This window comes from Physella acuta, unplaced genomic scaffold (genome assembly GCF_028476545.2).
Source record: "Physella acuta isolate Inbredline_101_S28 unplaced genomic scaffold, ASM2847654v3 ptg001120l, whole genome shotgun sequence".
Classification (NCBI taxonomy): Eukaryota; Metazoa; Mollusca; class Gastropoda; family Physidae; genus Physella; species Physella acuta.
In genome coordinates, this window is record NW_026732637.1 from 426,306 (window position 1) to 444,488 (window position 18,183).

The 18,183-nt window shown below is 36.8% G+C and overlaps 1 protein-coding gene and 2 non-coding genes across 3 annotated transcripts in view; 2 read left to right on the top strand and 1 right to left on the bottom strand.

Annotated features, from left to right (window-relative positions):
- LOC131955977 (Iroquois homeobox protein 5a) overlaps nt 1–17,324 on the bottom strand; it is a 29,564-nt gene extending 12,240 nt beyond the window's left edge. Inside the window, exons 1-5 of the mRNA XM_059320311.1 lie at nt 17,072–17,324; nt 11,281–11,526; nt 10,346–10,455; nt 8,588–8,714; nt 7,864–8,077 (exon numbers count right to left, since the gene is read on the bottom strand). Of these exons, the coding sequence (XP_059176294.1) occupies nt 7,864–8,077; nt 8,588–8,714; nt 10,346–10,455; nt 11,281–11,526; nt 17,072–17,149 (775 nt within the window). The 5' untranslated portion in view covers nt 17,150–17,324. The remainder of the gene's footprint in view (nt 1–7,863; nt 8,078–8,587; nt 8,715–10,345; nt 10,456–11,280; nt 11,527–17,071) is intronic.
- On the top strand, nt 13,254–13,327 carry Trnai-aau (transfer RNA isoleucine (anticodon AAU)). Its single transcript has one exon. It is a non-coding gene; the product is annotated as a tRNA-Ile (tRNA).
- On the top strand, nt 14,133–14,206 carry Trnai-aau (transfer RNA isoleucine (anticodon AAU)). The gene has a single exon. It is a non-coding gene; the product is annotated as a tRNA-Ile (tRNA).
- Nucleotides 17,325–18,183: the final 859 nt, after the last annotated feature.

An 18,183-nucleotide genomic window follows, 5' to 3' on the forward strand; every position in this document is an offset into this window, starting at 1 on the left:
GATAAATGTTTTGGGGCTGACCTGCGTTCGAACCTGCGACCTCTGGGGGTCAACGCTTGTGTGTTTAGCCCGTCTTTATTTTAAAACGCTGACGTCATGCCCCTTATTTAAACCTCAGACAACAACACAAATTCTCCAGTGGTTATAACATCAGTCACGTGATCAAGCAACAACACCACCCCGGACCCGCCGTGCGGGCTATCTGGACAGCCTAAACATATTTAAAGGATGTAAAACAATTCAACGAATTGTAGGGGGGAGTTATCCTTTTACAATCTCAATTTCAATCTTTCTTTCTCCAACATCTGACTCGGTTGTGGGGTTGTTGTTTTTTTTTTTCGTATTTCGGAGTGCGCCTACTCCGACCCCCCAGTTAAAATAAACAATACATCTTGTTCTAAGCTTATCTCAGCGGCTCAGGGTGTTGAACAAGACAAGCCCGTGCGTTGTTCACCTCGGCTTTTAATAGACTTCCGTCCTTATTTTTGGTGCGCCGATGGGTGGAAATGTCTTCACAATTCTGATTAGTTACATATTGGGAAAATGTGCGGGACAAAACGTGTGCTGTGTGGTTGCTTGAATGTAAACAAGTTTAGCACAGACAGGTAATGTATTGTATTGTTGTAATTAACGCAAAAAAAATATTACTGCGGTTTTTTTTTTAATGCGATGCGTGGTGAATGTAGGAGATTTGTTAATTACTAGACAAATTGGCATCGCCCATGACGATTCTGGTAACTATGGAGAAATACATAGGTAACTAGAGTTCACTACCCTGTACATGTCTATAGCTGTTTAATGATGAATCAGAGGAACTTTCAAGTTTAGTTCTAAAAAAAAAGCCAACTTTATTATGTTTACTTGTAAAGTTTTAAATAAAATTTGCGTTTTATAAAATCGGTGTTGAATGGGGTAGGTTCAGATTGGGTCAGGTTGGGCAGATGGTGCCATATCTTGTAGGGTTGGGGTACGGGCGCCATATCTTGTGTAGGGTCGGGGTACGGGTGCATAGTGTTTAGGGTCGGGGTACGGATGGCATATCTTGTAGGGTTGGGGTACGGGCGCCATATCTTGTGGGGTCGGGGTACGGGCGGCATATCTTGTAGGGTCGGGAAAATGGCGGCATATCTTGTGGGGTCGGGCATATGGCGGCATATCTTGTAGGGTCGGGAAAATGGCGCCATATCTTGTGGGGTCGGGGTACGGGCGGCATATCTTGTAGGGTCGGGAAAATGGCGGCATATCGTGTAGGGTCGGGGTACGGGTGGCATATCTTGTAGGGTCGGGCAAATGGTGCCATATCTTGTAGACTCGGGGTACGGCCGGCATATCTTGTGGGTCGGGGTGGATGGAGCGACCCCAGTAGCGACAAGTTCCCACTGGCTCACACAGCTTAGACCGACGATTAAATGGGCGGGGTCGACATTGGAGGAGAGAAAAATATTTACAGGGTAACAGAGACGTTTGGAGATTAAAACAAAAAAACTTGATGGGGGGGGGAGGGGTCGGGGGGTTGGACTTTGTTGATACAAATGTTGTGTGTCGTGTAGGCCTGGTGTTTAAAGACATGTACCGTATTGGATTATCTAGGTGTTTAAATAAATATGTTGTAGATTAAGGTGTTTACAGTCGCAGTTTTTTAATAGCTTGTATCCTTTCCGTGTTAGATATAAAGAGCAAAAAAATTCTTTATGCACCCGACGTTCCATATTTGAAGAGGGGATGGAAGCGGGCGTTGTTACTGAAACAGCATTTTTTTCTTTTTAAATTAAATTGATTTTTTTAAATGGAACACGAAATAAAATCTAAAACTGACCAATAAACTGACCAATTTCGAAAGTTACAGAAATCTCAGTTTTTAATACACAGCAACCTTCTTACTACAGCAAGGTAAGTTTGTACAACGCATCTCAACTCGAGGAAACCAAACTTTGCTACATTGAGAGTGATTGGTTAAACCAGCGGAAAGCAAAAAAAAAAAAAAAAAAAAAAAAAAAAAAAAAATATTAATCTAGTCACCGGAAATACGAATCTAGTCGATAGAAAGAAGAATAAAGTCATCGGGAATGCAAATCAAGTCACTAGAAACACGAATACAGACACTAGAAAGAATAACCTAGTCACTATATTGACGAATCTAGTCAACAGAAAGACGGACATAGTCACTGGAAATACGAATTTAGTCGCTGGAAAGAAGAATCAAGTCACAGAAAGACGAATACATTCAGTAGAAATACGAATACAGACAATAGAAAGAACAATCTAGTCAATAGATTGACGAATCTAGTCAACAGAAAGACGGATATAGTCACTGGAAATACGAATTTAGTCACTAGAAAGAAGAATCAAGTCATAAGAAAGACGAATACAGTCACCAGAAAAAAAATTGAAGTCACCATCGATTCCTACAGACGGAAGCACCCAACAAGCGGTGGGCTAATATTTTCTAATCCCCAACCCGGATACCGGGATCAGGGGGATTACTCTAAACATTTTAATATCCGCCCCTGGAACTCTGGGGGATGTGACATCATCACAGCCAACTGGGTCAACGACTGTGCGATTTGTAACGTGGGGACACAAGAGGATAACCCGGGCGTTTTACTTGACTTACAGACACACAAACAGACAGATGCCACGTACATAATACTTGAAAACAAAAGTTATATTAGGAGGGTGCCGACTCATTAGATTTGTGCCAAAGATCATATTTGGAGGGTATGTTCCTTGGCTGCGCATCTTTAGCAGAAGCTAGCTCACAGTTACAATCAATAACTGATCAGAGTTTCTTTCAGGCAACTCTTCGTGGGGGGGGGGGGGGGGGGCAAGAAAGTCTACCGACCCCCCGGAACGCAATGGAATTTATATAGAAAATATATACTTTTAATAGTGTCCCCGTCCCTCCCCCCCCCCCCCCCCTCGGAGAAAAAAAAGTCTGGAAGAAACACTGTAACTGACGTATTCGTATTACAATGGGATGAGTTAAGCCAAGAAATAAGAGTTAATTACCTAGGGCCATCAAAACCGGATTTTCCCGATATTTCGTAAATTATATTTTTGTTTTCTTTTGTTTTTCTTAGAAGCGTGGGGTTTTCAAACAACGGAAAAGATAAATTGCCTTCAAAGATGTATATTAGGCGTTTTTTTTTTTTCTCCTGCAAATCTTTTTGTCATCGTCATTATTTCCTCATTTATCTACCTCTGTGTCGACGATGTACGCAGATTTTGACGTCACAAATATTGCGCTCTTTAGCTTAAGAGTACATTTGATGTGCAAATAGACATTTGTTTCATTTTTCCTTTGAACATAGAGAAAATAAAAATAGTGTATGTAGTGGGAATATGAATCAACAATAGTGACTAGCTAAAATACGTACTTTTCTTTAAAACTTAAAGCCTAAACAAATAATCATTTATTTTTTTTGCTGGACATAGTTGTAAGCTACTTTATATATAAATATATACTTTTTAAATAGAATATTATTATATTTTTTTTGGTTGTAACTGATCTAAAAAAAAAAAAAAAAAAAAAAAAAAAAAAAAAACGAGCGCAACTATTGATAACCATGGCACGCAATTCAAACAATAAGTGACGATGCAGAAGACAATGCAGACGGCAATAAATCACGCAGGAACTGACGTTGTATTAAATGCATCCATCGCTATTGAAAGTCCATTACATAATGGGATAAACATAATCCAGTGCAGCAATACATAGCTGTATGTTTCATTTATTGGGGAGGGGGGGGAGGGTTGGAGAGGGAGGCTGGATATTAAAACCGGATATGACGGAATCAATGGCCTAGGCCGTGAGATGAATGTAGATGGATTTTCGTTACAAGCCGGACCCGGCTTTTTTGCCGGCTGTTTGTACATGGCGGGGCTAATCGTGCGGCAAGTTTGCACGGAAGCGGCCGGAGCATGTGAATGGAGAGGGGCGTGTCGCTCGCTCTCGGACACAAATATTTCTATTTGCGATCCGCCTAGGGAAAATGAGAACACTACACTCGATAAAAGCGGGTCGTCCATTAAGGACGTGACGGTATACGAGCAGAGTTTTCTTTCATCATGATATTCATATCACACCAGTTGTAGTCACACCAGGGGCGGAACTACAGTGCCGCCAGACCCAGCAATGCGGGGGGGGGGGGGGGCACGCCTTTTAGGGGCCCATAGCCGACCAGAATAAATTGTTTATATATATATATATATATATATATATATATATATATATATATATATATATATATATATATATATATATATATATATATATATATATATATTGGGGGCCCAGAATTGTTTTTTTGCGGGGTGGCCATTTTTTCTAGTTCCGCCACTGAGTCACATGTCATCACAAAATGACACCCCCTCCCCACCTTCCCACACTCATTACACTAAAATTACGTCACAAGATTTCAAAACTTCATGTAACAATTTTTTGTGTTTATGTAAAGGAATCAAATTGTAATTCTATTTATAAAAAAAAAAGGTTTGTTTGTTTTAATAACTACTGAAGTAGGCTAGTTTACTCAAGATGTATTATTCGATATTATTAAATTGACTATTTTTTTTTTATAAACACTATATAAAAGCATCAATCAATTTTAAGGTGTTCTTACAAGTTTTGAATTTTAATGTCGAAAAAATGCGATTGTGTTGAGGGGTGATCAGAATAAATGGCTAGACTGTGAGCTGATATATATGATGATAACTACATGTTTATATTTAGCTTAACATAAGTGTATATGTTGGCCAATAGCCCATTGACCTGATATTAACTTTGATGTTTTGTTCACGGAGAAAACATTTGATATTGATTAATTACAGTCTGATATTATTAAAGGTTATTGACACTGCATGCCTACCTGGTTTAACAAAAGCAATTATAAAACAGGCTATCCCCCCCCCCCCCCAAGATTATGGCAGGGGTTGATAGCAAGTGTATGCGTGAGGGTATGGTGATTGCATAACGTGGAGAATTCGAACTCCGAATAAATCACAACATTTGCCAGACGCACATTCAGCGTAAAGCGAACATTTCCTCGTTTCAGTGCGCTAGTGTCACGCTTTACGCCGTCATTGTAAAGCGACAATGTTGGCGTAATGTTCATTTTCTGCTCCTGTATAAAACTAACATGCCATTTTTTTAAAAAACCAGCGATTATGTAAGCCATATTGTTCGGTCTGCTCTTGTCGAATTGTCGTAAATATCGCGAATAAAACGCGGCAGTAGTTTGAGGAGCGGGGGTGGTGATGGTTGGGTTCTTTAGCGACTCTGTCATCCGTGGCTAAGTGAGTGGAACGGGAGAAATGTATGGCGTATTGCTCGGAATCGCGCGGTGCGCAATTGGCGAAAAAATCTTTTGATAGCTGGCTCTACCCTCTACCCTACTCCTAACCACCCCCCCCCCCTTCCCCAACACTTTTTCTATGCGTGCCATTTTTTTTTTGTTGTAAAAATGCAACCATACGAAGTTGTCAAAAAAAATTATTCATGGTTCGTTGCGAAGTAAAAAAGAAACGAACATTAAAAATAGTTGAAATGAAAATCGCAGTTGAGAATTTGTAAGATAAAGACGTTAATGTCTGTTGGAATTATTTTTAACTAGTATTCCAATCATTGGTACGCTTTGTAATCATGTTCGTAGTGTATTGAAATTTTTGAAACGGACAAATTCAACAAATGAGATATTTTACGTCATAGTTTCTCCTACACCGACATTAGGATAGTTTGTGAGACAACACTCCAGCCGGAGAAAAAAAAATTGACGTTAAAAATAAAATTGTACGCGGATTTCGAGACGGTTTCGTGCGGATGAACGGGTTCGTACACACAGTCCATAATAAAAAAATAATCGATGTTGCAAAACTCGACGCGATTAACGGTATCGCATGATGTGTATACGAGTGAAAAGGCACTTAAATGATGTATCGATGTTTAAATAGTACGATTATGTCCGACTCTCGAGTCCGACTTCCGGCTGTCTCGCCGCGACATGTATGGATTGGAGTTTGATAGCCCCCGGTGTTGAAGACTGGGCCATTTCGGTTACATAGAGCCGGGGTGAATGCCGGAGAAATATCCGCGCCCGTGGTGGGACGGGGACGAGTTGCTAGTAAAAAGAAGAATGGCGGGTTGTTGAGAGTGACAAACAACGTCTTGTCTGACGTCCGCTGACACTTTTGTGTCAGTTTCAATTTCATTCAAAGTCATTTACATTTCTCTACACATGTTAGGAGTAAAGGGGGGAAGGGAGGTTTCCTCGTGGTTGTGGTTGTGTTTACAACTAAGGTGGGCTGCTCTCACTAAAGTGGGCTGCTGTTACTAAAATGGGCTTGATATCACAGAAGGCTATACCGTTCCATGTGTGTGTTAGTATGTCCTGAATCTAGGTTGTTACATATTAAGATTCTTTCCAATTCAAATCAAGTTTAAGTTCATGCTACTAGTGTTTTTTTTTTAAACATTTCGAAGAAGAAAAGTGTAATATTTTGTATTTTTAAATTTAGTGTCCAGTTTAATGTAATTCTAAAACTATCAACATTTCTCTTTTTTTTTTCCTTTTTTTTTTTAAATCGTATTGTTAAAAGAAAAAAGTTAAACTAACAAAACCCACATTTTTCTCAAGTTAGTTACTTGTTTCAGCTGTGCCTTTAAAATATTAAGGTAAATTTATACAGTGTGATCTGCTTTGGTTAAATTCAGTTTTTAAACACTATCCTAATTTTAAAAATAAAAACTCCGTTTTTTAGTTTTGTAGACAAATACATCGGCTGTTATAATCTGTAAGAAATTAATTTGTTTCCAACATACGTATTTCAGTTGAATTCGTTCAAATATTTGAAGTTGGCGAAATGGTGTCATTGTGGGGCCTAGAGGAATAAGCATGCCAGCATAAACCTATTTACAGCTAATTTGTATTAATTGAACAGCCGGGCTAGTTATTTGAAGGTTTATTTTTTAATCTATTTTGTTTATTCCCTGACAGTATTGATCTGAAATACCCTCCGGCAAAAAAAAAAAAAAAAAAAAAAAAAAAAAAAAAAAAAAAAAAATCGTGTAAAATAAACCTAAGTAGCCTACGCCAACACAGTACTCATAATACAGGGGAAAAAATGGCGCCCTCATCCAAAATAAAATAATTGAACCATTTTTTTTACACGGAAACCACGACAACAATCAAACCCTTACACAGTTACATCGATAATGAGATAAAAAAAAAACAAAGTCTGACGATAATTTTAACTACGAGAGAACAGTCCCTTAAACAAAGAAAGACAAAAATGATGTCAAACGCGGACGTACGGGAAGGCTATTATCGAGGTGAGCGCATACACATCACCACAGACGGCATTTAGCATGAGTGTTATACGGGCGTATTATTTGCTTCCTACCCCCTGTGGTCACACTTCATACGTTAGTTTTTTTTTTAAAGTGTAGTTTTTTTTTGTTTGTGAATTGTTGTAGTTTTTATTGAAGTAACTAAGGAAGTTAAAACTTAGTTATGTTGTTAATTGTAATAATATTTAAGAAAGTTTTTTTTTATCCTAATGCCTGATGCTGGAGGCGTCCTAATGTTTTTCCTGTGACTTTTTTTTTTTGTTGCTATTGTTCTTGGCAGGCAGATACATTAAACCACAAAAACCCCATTTAATTTATCGTTATGAAATTTAATTTTATACAATGTAAACCTAGATAATAGATACATCAAAAACGATGGCGGTAAGATATTTATTTTAAAGTATTGAGTCTTTATACCTGATGGGTCATTGTTTGGCATAAGGGTTATAAATTAGAGTTAGACACCTTGTTTAATTGTGCAGTTAAAAAAAAATCAATACATTCGAAAAATGACTTACCAGGTGAAACTAGGGGCGAGGAAGGTTTCGATGACGTAATATCAAGCTCCTGTGTCGGTGACATGACGTCACGGCGCCTGCTATCAACGCAGTCGTCGTCGTCGTCGTTATTATCGACGTCGTCGCTGCCGTCCTCACTACGGTTCCTGGGCGACCAGGTCATCTTGTTCTCCTTCTTCAACCGTCGTCTGGCATTGGCGAACCACGTGGACACCTGCGGCACCAGAGAACAGGTCAGTCGGGTGTGGAGGGGTGGTTAGCACTATGGGCATATATAATATGCTTGGGTTCGAAACCCATAGAACGTATATTTTAGATAATCTAAATTTCTTTCAAAATAAAGGAATCTTTTTGAAGATTTAAATTTTGAAAAAAAAATATGATTAATTCGGAGTTTTAGCATTAAAGTTATGAATAGAATGATAAGTACGACAAGCACTGAGATTAGGATTAGATTCTGGTTAACTGTTGTAACGAACGGGGGAAGTAGAGTTGACATGTCGTTCAAGCCGTTTTTATGTTGTATGTAAGTAACAGAATACACCACGTATAAAATATGCTCATATTTGTGTCATGCATGTAAAATAATGCCGTAGGTCGTAGATGTACATAAAGCCTAGTCGGGCGATTAAATAAATAATAAAGTTAATCTGAACCAATAATCTCAGATACAATACCGGAATAAAGATACCATAATTTTACAAAGACAGTCAACATATTTTACCTGTGTCAAGGTCATCTTGGTGATGATGGCCAACATGATTTTCTCCCCCTTGGTGGGGTACGGGTTTTTCCGATGCTCATACAGCCAGGCTTTGAGAGTATTTGTGTTTTCCCGTGTTGCGTTTTTGCTACAATATGAGAAAAAGGTTTACATTGAAAACATATCACGAACAAACAAAAAGTGAATAGATGAAGTTATAATACATATATTGTGTCTAAATTAAGGTCAAACAAAAAAATTATGCAAACATGAAAATTCGAATTTCAACTGTTAATTTTTTTAAGTTACTGTTTCAAATGTTATGTTTTTGTTATTTAAAAAAAATCCGAATACTTGTAAACTAAAACTGGGTTTAGTATTTTATCAATGCAGTTTTGTTTTATTAAAATACAGCGTTCAACATTTGAGTTTTTGGATCTTTGACAGACATTGTTTAATGTTTTTTTTCAAATTTCCCAAATAAAAACAAAATATCGCGGGGCATGTAGAGTTTACCATCATCTATGAAGCTGTGTTTATGATATTTCAACAAGGACTGAAGGGGTTAATCAGAAGTGCATGGATTAATTCAAGGGGGTGAATTCTGACGACGGTCAATTCAAGGGCGGTAAGCCACCCGGTTAAACAAACGCACGGAGAGGTTACCAGGAACGATATCATTAAACGCGAGTGACTTTCAATTTTGTCTGGGTTTTTTTTTCTTCTTTTCTTCAATGCCATTTCGCATGGTTAGATTCCACCGGTCTTTTGTGTGCGTGTCAACGTGTGGGTTTGTGTGGGTGTGTTTGGGTTACCACACCCCGACGCCCTGACTACTCGAATGCAACCCCCCCCCCCCCCCCCCCGTCAACAGCCGATGTTTTTTTTTTCAAATTTTGATTTTGTTTGCACCAGTTGGTGGGACGTGTTAAGTTTTTAACGTTTCAACTACCTCTTTCATCTGGAAGACGATAGAGGTGTGTGTGTTGGGAAGGGGGGGGGGCATTGGGGTAGCGGGTTGCACCGTGCCTCTTTAGACCAGTCAGTGAAAGTTGAAGTGTGTGTGTGTGGGGGGTGGGGGATAGGGGGTAACAGCTTAGGTACGTTTTACCATCTGGGAGCTGTCGCCTTAGCCTATAACCTGCTCTTTAATAGTGAAATACGTGGAAGTAGAGGAGGGAGGGAGTGTGGGGTGGGGGTGCTTCGTTCGGATTTATTGAAAAAAATCTTTCAAGTTTTCGTTCAGATGTTGAAGACCGTCAAAGGAGTTCTAATAAAAGAATAACAGTAGCCGCCGTCTCTGTATTAAACGGACGTAAAAGAAAACGTTAGCTTAGAAAATCTTGACTTTACTCGAGTTGACTATCGAAATTTGGGTACATCAAATCAACTAGCTTTTAACAATAGATCCTTTGAAGTGATTAAATTAGAAGCAGTACTTAGTTTCAACTAGATTTAAAGCAATAAACATTTATCGAAAAAATAAATAAATTTTGAATTGATTGTAAATTATACTTAGACTTAGTTATTTTTTTAGAAGCCTCATTTTTTTCCCGAGATGTCTAGTGCAGCTAAAATCCTATTTTCCGTTAAATACAATTTATAATCATGAGTGATTACGGTTAAGCTGGTTATATTAAATATTTAAACAACTTCTATACAATGCCGGCTTCTACTCTCTCTCTCTCTCTCTCTCTCTCTCTCTCTCTCTCTCACACACACACACACACACACACACACTCAGGCACGTTTTTGTGTGGAGGACGTGCACGTACTCACCCTGGTCCATACGGGTACATGGCCATCGGGTCGTACGGGAACCCGGGCTGGGACGCCGCAAGCTGCCTCCATGCCTCGGCGCTTTCTTTCAGGTCGTAAGGCGAGGTGCCCTGTAGGGAGAGAGACGTTTTTGTTTCACTTTTTATTCTATCACGTCCCACATGCATATATATATATATATATATATATATATATATATATATATATATATATATATATATATATATATATATATATATATATATATATATATATATATATATATTCTATCACGTCCCACATGCACATATATATATATATATATATATATATATATATATATATATATATATATATATATATATATATATATATACATCAGCGTGTATATGCATTCATTTATTATATACATGCATATATTCAAAACATACACACTTTAACATAAATCAAGAGATTATATTTTTAATGTTTGAATGTTTCTGTTTTTGTCTACGTAAAAACCAAACGATACCAAACGATATACTGTGTGGCATACAAAACTGTAGGAGTCGTACATCAAACAGACAGTTACTATGTATATATCGCTAGTTAAAACATACGCACACGTTAACAGCGAATAGGTTTCTAAAATTATTTGTTGAGGTCAAGAATGATTAGTATTATTACTACACCAAGTTTTGGACTACTAAATCTATGATACATCCACATACAAACCACACACATAAACAGCATTCACATACACATACATAAACACTAATCTACATATCATATGTACATAAAAACCATTCACGCAAACACACATCAATATAAATAGACACACACATATACATAAACGAGCATTAACCATACACAAACACAATTCCGCACACAACATACTCATAAACATGTATCCACATACACGGAAATTAACATAAACTCACACACACTCACAAACAAACAAACACACATCAACTTACAAGAGGTGTGTAGAAAGCCGACCCCTCCGCCCCCAGTGCCACATAACCTTGCGACACCGCCGCGGCGTAGGCGGACGCGCTGTACACACTCTCCAACCCCGGGGGGATCCCAGCCCGGGGGTAGCTGACCAGGCCCGGGGGGTACTGGCAAGAGCAGACGGTCTGGCCCGTGTGGGGGTCTGTGAGTATGGGCCTTCCGTTCTCGCAACAGGCACGGTGACCTCCTGTAGGTGTAGAGCTAGATATCTGAGGGTAAGAAAAGGCAAATAATAGAAGTATTAATGTTTGTACCATACTTCTACATCAGTTTAAATCTAAGGGTAAGAAAAGGCAAATAATAGAAGCATTAATGTTTGAACCATACGTCTACATCAGTTTAAATCTAAGGGTAAGAAAAGGCAAATAATAGAAGCATTAATGTTTGGACCATACGTCTACATCAGTTTAAATCTTAGGGTAAGAAAAGGCAAATAATAGAAGTATTAATGTTTGGACCATACGTCTACATCAGTTTAAATCTTAGGGTAAGAAAAGGCAAATAATAGAAGTATTAATGTTTGGACCATACGTCTACATCAGTTTAAATCTTAGGGTAAGAAAAGGCAAATAATAGAAGTATTAATGTTTGGACCAAACGTCTACATCAGCTTAAATCTTAGGGTAAGAAAAGGCAAATAATAGAAGCATTAATGTTTGGACCATATGTCAACATCAGTTTACATCTGAGGGTAAGGAAAGGCAAATAATAGAAACATTAATGTTTGGACCATACGTCTACATCAGTTTAAATCTGAGGGTAATAGTAACAAAAGGCAAATAGAAGCTTTGATGTTTGGACCATACGTCAACATCAGTTTAAATCTGAGCGTAAGAAAAGGCAAATAATAGAAGCATTAATGTTTGGACCATACGTCTACATCAGTTCAACACGCTGGAATAAAAGAACAAGTTTTATGGCTACAAAGGTAAAAATAAACAACATAATTGTTTTTAAACGTGTTCGTCGCGTTTAATTTGATTTAAAATAACCCTAATGAAACAATTATCGTCAATCTTTTCTGCAATTAAACGAGGCCGACAGTCGGCAGGGATTTAAAGAAGACATCCGTAGATTTTAAGTCAGTTTTTACTCTACCGAAGATTTGTATAAATCCACAGCTTTTATTATCACTAGCATTTCTGTCTCCTCTAAAGCAGTTGAATTTTAGGCCAAAGTGTAATTGGGACGTACTTTCTCTGGACTTTAATCATGCGTGCAATGTTAGGACAAGTGGTCATTTTTTTGTCATGAATGGAGATCTACATTAACTTATTTCATCACAATTTATTATCGTTTGTAATTAGCATTATGAGATAATTGGCACTCTAAAGTTATTAAAACATATCTTTTTAAAATGTAATTATGCTTTAATTGTAGGTACTCGGTTCTTTCTATTTAAGGGCCTAATTTTTTTAAAACTGTTGTTTGCTGTTGCTGGATAATAAACGAATTTCTTTACCCCTAAAACGTAAATATTGAGCTTAGATTGTAATTTAGGCTTAAATAAAACACTAAAACAATAAGTTACGTATGATCAGTACGTGTGTTTAAGTCATGTAATTCCTATATGTTAAAGTCAGTGTTTCTTTCAGGCATTTCTCCGGGGGTTCACACCTCCCCCAAACCCCCAATGGACGTATCAAATGTCCCCCACAGGAGGAGAGAAATGTCTGATAGAGACCCACATTACAGAGACCAGATAATGTGAGTTATATTTACGTGCATGGGATCGTGTGTGTTATATTCATATCCACAATGTAAAGTGGTTTTTTTTTTTATTTGTAAGTTAAACATAACAATGGCTTTTGTATCACATAATGTATGCATAGTGTAACTTTTGCTCTGATTGTGATGTTGGGTTTTAGTTTTAAGATTCCAGAGGCCTAACAGGTGTATTAGGAAACTTTACGTTATATTAGGAGATAAACTCATCGGCCGGTTAGCTCAGTTGGTTAGAGCGTCGTGCTAATAACGCGAATGTCGTGGGTTCGATCCCCATACTGGCCAATTTATTTTGATGCTTAAAGTTTTTAGTATAATTTTAGTTTAGTGTAAAATAGAATATGTATTTGTCATAAAGTTAGAAACTATGCAATACCCGATCGATTGTATCATGTGGTTACAAAGTAACAATGGAAGTCATTTTATCATCGTAACAATAGTGGTCATTTTGTTACTGTGTAACCGATGTTGTCATATTCTTTTCTTTTAACGAATGTAGTCATTGTGTTAATGTGTTAATATTTTTTGTCATTTTATTTAACAAATGTAGCAATCTGGCAATTGTAAACAAACAAAGAGATCTAATTACAAAGAGGAAATATAGGTTAGTCGTGACAATGTCTTATCTACAGATATTTTTTTAAGAACAGACCGACTTAAGATGTAATACATTTTTTTTCTGATTGTATAAAACAAAAATTCCGGTTGATATTTTAAAATTATATTCAAATAATTAGGCCAATGACTTTGTAGGTTTATATTTTTTTGTCCGCTTGGCCTTCGGTAATCCTTTTCGTGCTTTATTCTGACGATAAGAAACGATTCAATGGAGCTAGGTACTGTAAAGATTCTACAAGTTCCGTGCCGTTTAATTTTGTTGAAATATAGTTTACAATGTGTTACCATACAACCGGCAACCGTCGCTTGTGATGTGGTAAAATGTGTAGAACGGGATGAATTGTCCAGCATTACAGATTACACTACACACAGGGTTTGACCCGTCCAGGTTGTAGCTAATCAGAGATAGGGAAATCAGTAATGGCTAACTACGCTGTACAATTCTATGTGTTATAGGTCATCGCAACCAGTAGGCCGGTTAGCTCAGTTGGTTAGAGCGTCGTGCTAATAACGCGAATGTCGTGGGTTCGATCCCCATACTGGCCAATATACATTTTTGTATTCTAATTTTTTACTTTAATTTGTTGAGTCCACTAAATAAACACATGTATAAAGAGAAAAATAAATAAAATAAAATATTAGCGCCTAAATTTATACAATTAAAAAATTGATTAAAAAAACTCGAAAAAATTTTGTGTTTGATAAATCCTAGAAAAGTAACAAATATGTATCAAATTACCGCACAATATATGAAACATGTGAAGGCACACCAATAAAGTTTTAATTAAGAGAGTGTTTAGATGTGGAAATTATATTGTTACGCTACATCTCAATTACACACAAGTCCCAAAACCCGCTCCGTCTGAGGTAGGCATATAAAATTAAAACGCCCTAACATAATTATATATTAGCTAATTTGTGTTGATCACTATACTTTATATATTATTAAGTTTTGTACTAAAAATTAATCTAGAGTGATGAATTATCGAGGTTTTTTTTTTAAATGGTGATAATAGTGTAGCGTGTGGTGAGTTTGTTGATTTTAGTTTCTTAAATACAGTACATTTTTCTTTTCAGTGAAATGTGTTTTATACTATCCAGTTGTTTTATTTCAATGTCTTTATTAACAACGGGGCTGTAACCCTAGCCCTAATTAGCTAACCTTTCATTAGGGTTTTATTTTAATTTGTTTCTGGGTATTTTTTTACAGGGATAAGGGTTAGTGTTTTGTTTTGTGTGTGTGTAGTTTAAATATCGGCAAGAACATTATTTAAAAAATTTTTTTTAACAAAAATAATGAAAAGAATAAAAATGTAACACGCTTCATTTGAATGCCAATTACAATATGTTATATTAAAGTGAGATGTAAACCTAACCAGAAAGTATTGTTATAACGTATGTTGTATCGACATTATTATTAGGATTATTAGTAACGATTTCAAGTAACTCAGTGATTCTGGTACATGGTCTTGACCAACACCAGCGAGGTCAACTTATTCTACCCACTCGATGTTTAAACGACCAGCTTAATTGGATGACGTTAACATGGCGCAGTGTCCAAACAGTACCCTAAAGCTGACCCACGGGCCGCTGAATGCGTGATACATATTTAGATTACACGTCACATTTGCTTGAGTTTATGATACCCAGTCTGGGTACGATTTTTATATCATTTAGGTAACTTTTTCCTTGAATTGTTTGGTATTGTTTAGTTTAAAAAACAGTACATTGAAATAAAGTTGAATGATTTAGAAGGGGTAATTTTATATGATCGAGTTACAGCAGTCTTGAATTGTCATAAGATGACTTTTATGTTATAGCTAAATTATTAAATATAACAGTATTTGTGATTATAAATTTTACTTAAACTAGCAAATTACGCCGCTGGTCGTATTTATTTGTTTACAGTTTAGTGGAGACAGGTTACAAGCGAAAGGTCCGTAAAAACTAAATGTCCGCGAAAACGGAACTTTCGCTAGAACTAGATGTCCGCGAAAACAATACGTCCGCGGAATCTAAGTATCTGTGAAAACGAAACGTCCACTAAAACTAAATGTCCGTATATATGAAATGTCCCTGTAAACGAAACATCCGTGAAAACTAAACATCCCATTTGTATGCTTGGATCAACTGTAGTGAACAAATAAAATTTCTCCAGTATTAGGTGAGGTTCATGGATAAAAATCATGAACGCAAGAAACTTAAACTGTTCCGTTAAAAAGAAAACCTACATTTTGCTACATTTAGAGAAATAACACCTAAATGGTTAACAGCTTAACACGTTATTATTTAACTATGACCGGGTAAAAACAACACTAATTAAATAATAAAAAACATATTTACATTATTTTGTCGTTGATGTCAATCTGAATGGGTGGGGTTATTTTCACAAAACAGAACTTGTAATACGTACTAGGGTATGCGCGTTAAAGTTGTACAAATGTATAACAAGTTACGGCTGACTTTAAGGGGCAATCCAGTCTTTACGTTGTCTGTGTGCAGTTGTAGTCTTACATTTATCTCATTATTATCTCTCGGAAACATGTTTCTGTATCCCGATAACGTGGTTTGTAAAAGTAAAAATGTTGTGTTGCGAACAGCTAATTTGTAAAAATTATAATTAAACCCCCGGTGTTGTTGATGAAAGAAATAACGCAGTAAACTAACCGGCACTAATTAGGATTAATTGGTCCTTAAATCATTTTCAAACACGTCAGCCAATTACTGATTTATTTTTTTTTACATTCGATTATTCGGCACTCTGAAATTTTAAATGTTATGACACCGAAAGGTGTACCGGTTGTCACGTTGTCAGCCAACATGCTACCGATACTGCTATGAATTGTATCATTTGTGTCTGTTGATCGGTTTAACCAGTCGTCATATGGGAACTACACCCTACGCCCGTAACATAAAAAAACAACAACAAAACTAACACTGGAGCTGATGTACTGATAGAGACGACTAGACGCTAAGATGACCACGCCTTTTATTATCATACCATAGCAACATAAAGGATTAACATAAATTTTTTTAAAAAAAACGAACTTTGCATTATGTACCATAGTGACATCAAGTAGCTGACTTAATTTATCATAAAAAACAATGCAAACTTAAATCTAATCCTTGATGTAAAAATAACGCAAACAATAAAATGTGGGTGGTTCATATTTTTTAAAGAGCAAAGTTGTTGGGATTATTTTTTCATGTATCAAATTAAAATGTTAGTCTACTATTGAATACATTAATACAAGTTGTATAACATTTCTGTGGTAGTTATGCCAACAGATGGTCTAGAATAGTTCGACATTAAATTAAGTAAAACACTAGGTGGCGGTCTGCGCCATGACAACACACCTGGGGTGATAGATAACCCTAATTAAGATTCTGCTTAATGAGTCTGTGTCTTACCTGCGACTGGCTGGTGGGGGGCGGGCTCCGGGGCAGGTTGGGGGCCGGGGGGAAGGCCGGGAACTGGGCGAGCGACATGGCGACACCTGGCGAGCAGTCACCCTCGGGCACGTGGGTCACGGTCCGATAGAGACAGGTAGATATCCGTGAGGGTCACACACTTTTCAAGGTCATCCGGATGGTGCTGTGCTCATGAAGTTGATGAATCAGAAAGACCGTTTGTTTCTTCCAGAGTGTAACTTTATTTATTTTTAAAGTCCTCTTTTTTTTTTAAATTTCTTTATAACGTTTTTAGGTAATGAATTACACAGTATAAAAGATATAAGATGACAGACTTTAATGATTTGTCTGCTCAGACTTTCCCATACTTTTAAGATTCACAAGTCCTCATACTTCAAACTTAGATACACTTCTGAACTTTAGAATCATAAAATATAATTTTAAAAAGTTAACATATTAGTCTATTTATTTATTAAAAGATTTAAAATAAAATTTAAAGTTTCAATTCAAAATGAATCTTAAATTATTATATTTTTTAAAGATACACCATAGCGAATAAATTTGAGAAATAGCAAGAAAAACGAAATAAATTAAAATTAGATAAAAATGCATAACAAAATTGTCTTCTTAAGCGCAATTTAAACATACATCTGACGGCTGAAATTTTTACACCGAAATATACGGAGAAAGCTAGGATATAATCACATAATTAATTATAAGTAACGTTACTTTAAACTTTATCAATCGCATTTTGAAAACAAACACTTCACCCTACTGAAAAACTTTAAATACTATAAATAAAAACAATAATAACCTTGGTTAGCCGTATTAAAACATAAACCACATATAACATGAAATAGAATCTTGTCTCGGCCAAGACGTATAGTCCAAAAGACTTGCGAGAAAAAAAATATTTCTGTATGAGTGCGAGTAGACAGCCACGAGCGTATAGACAGGCTCCCTGTGAACGTGTAACTCCTGTTAGCGAGTCGCTCGAGTATTTTTTGCACCCCTAGGCAGTATCTCTCGCGGTAATATCAGGCGAGTGGGTTGTACGCGCAAAATGGGGGCCAACTGGGGCTGGGACTACTAGCTCCCCCTCCCACAGTGGC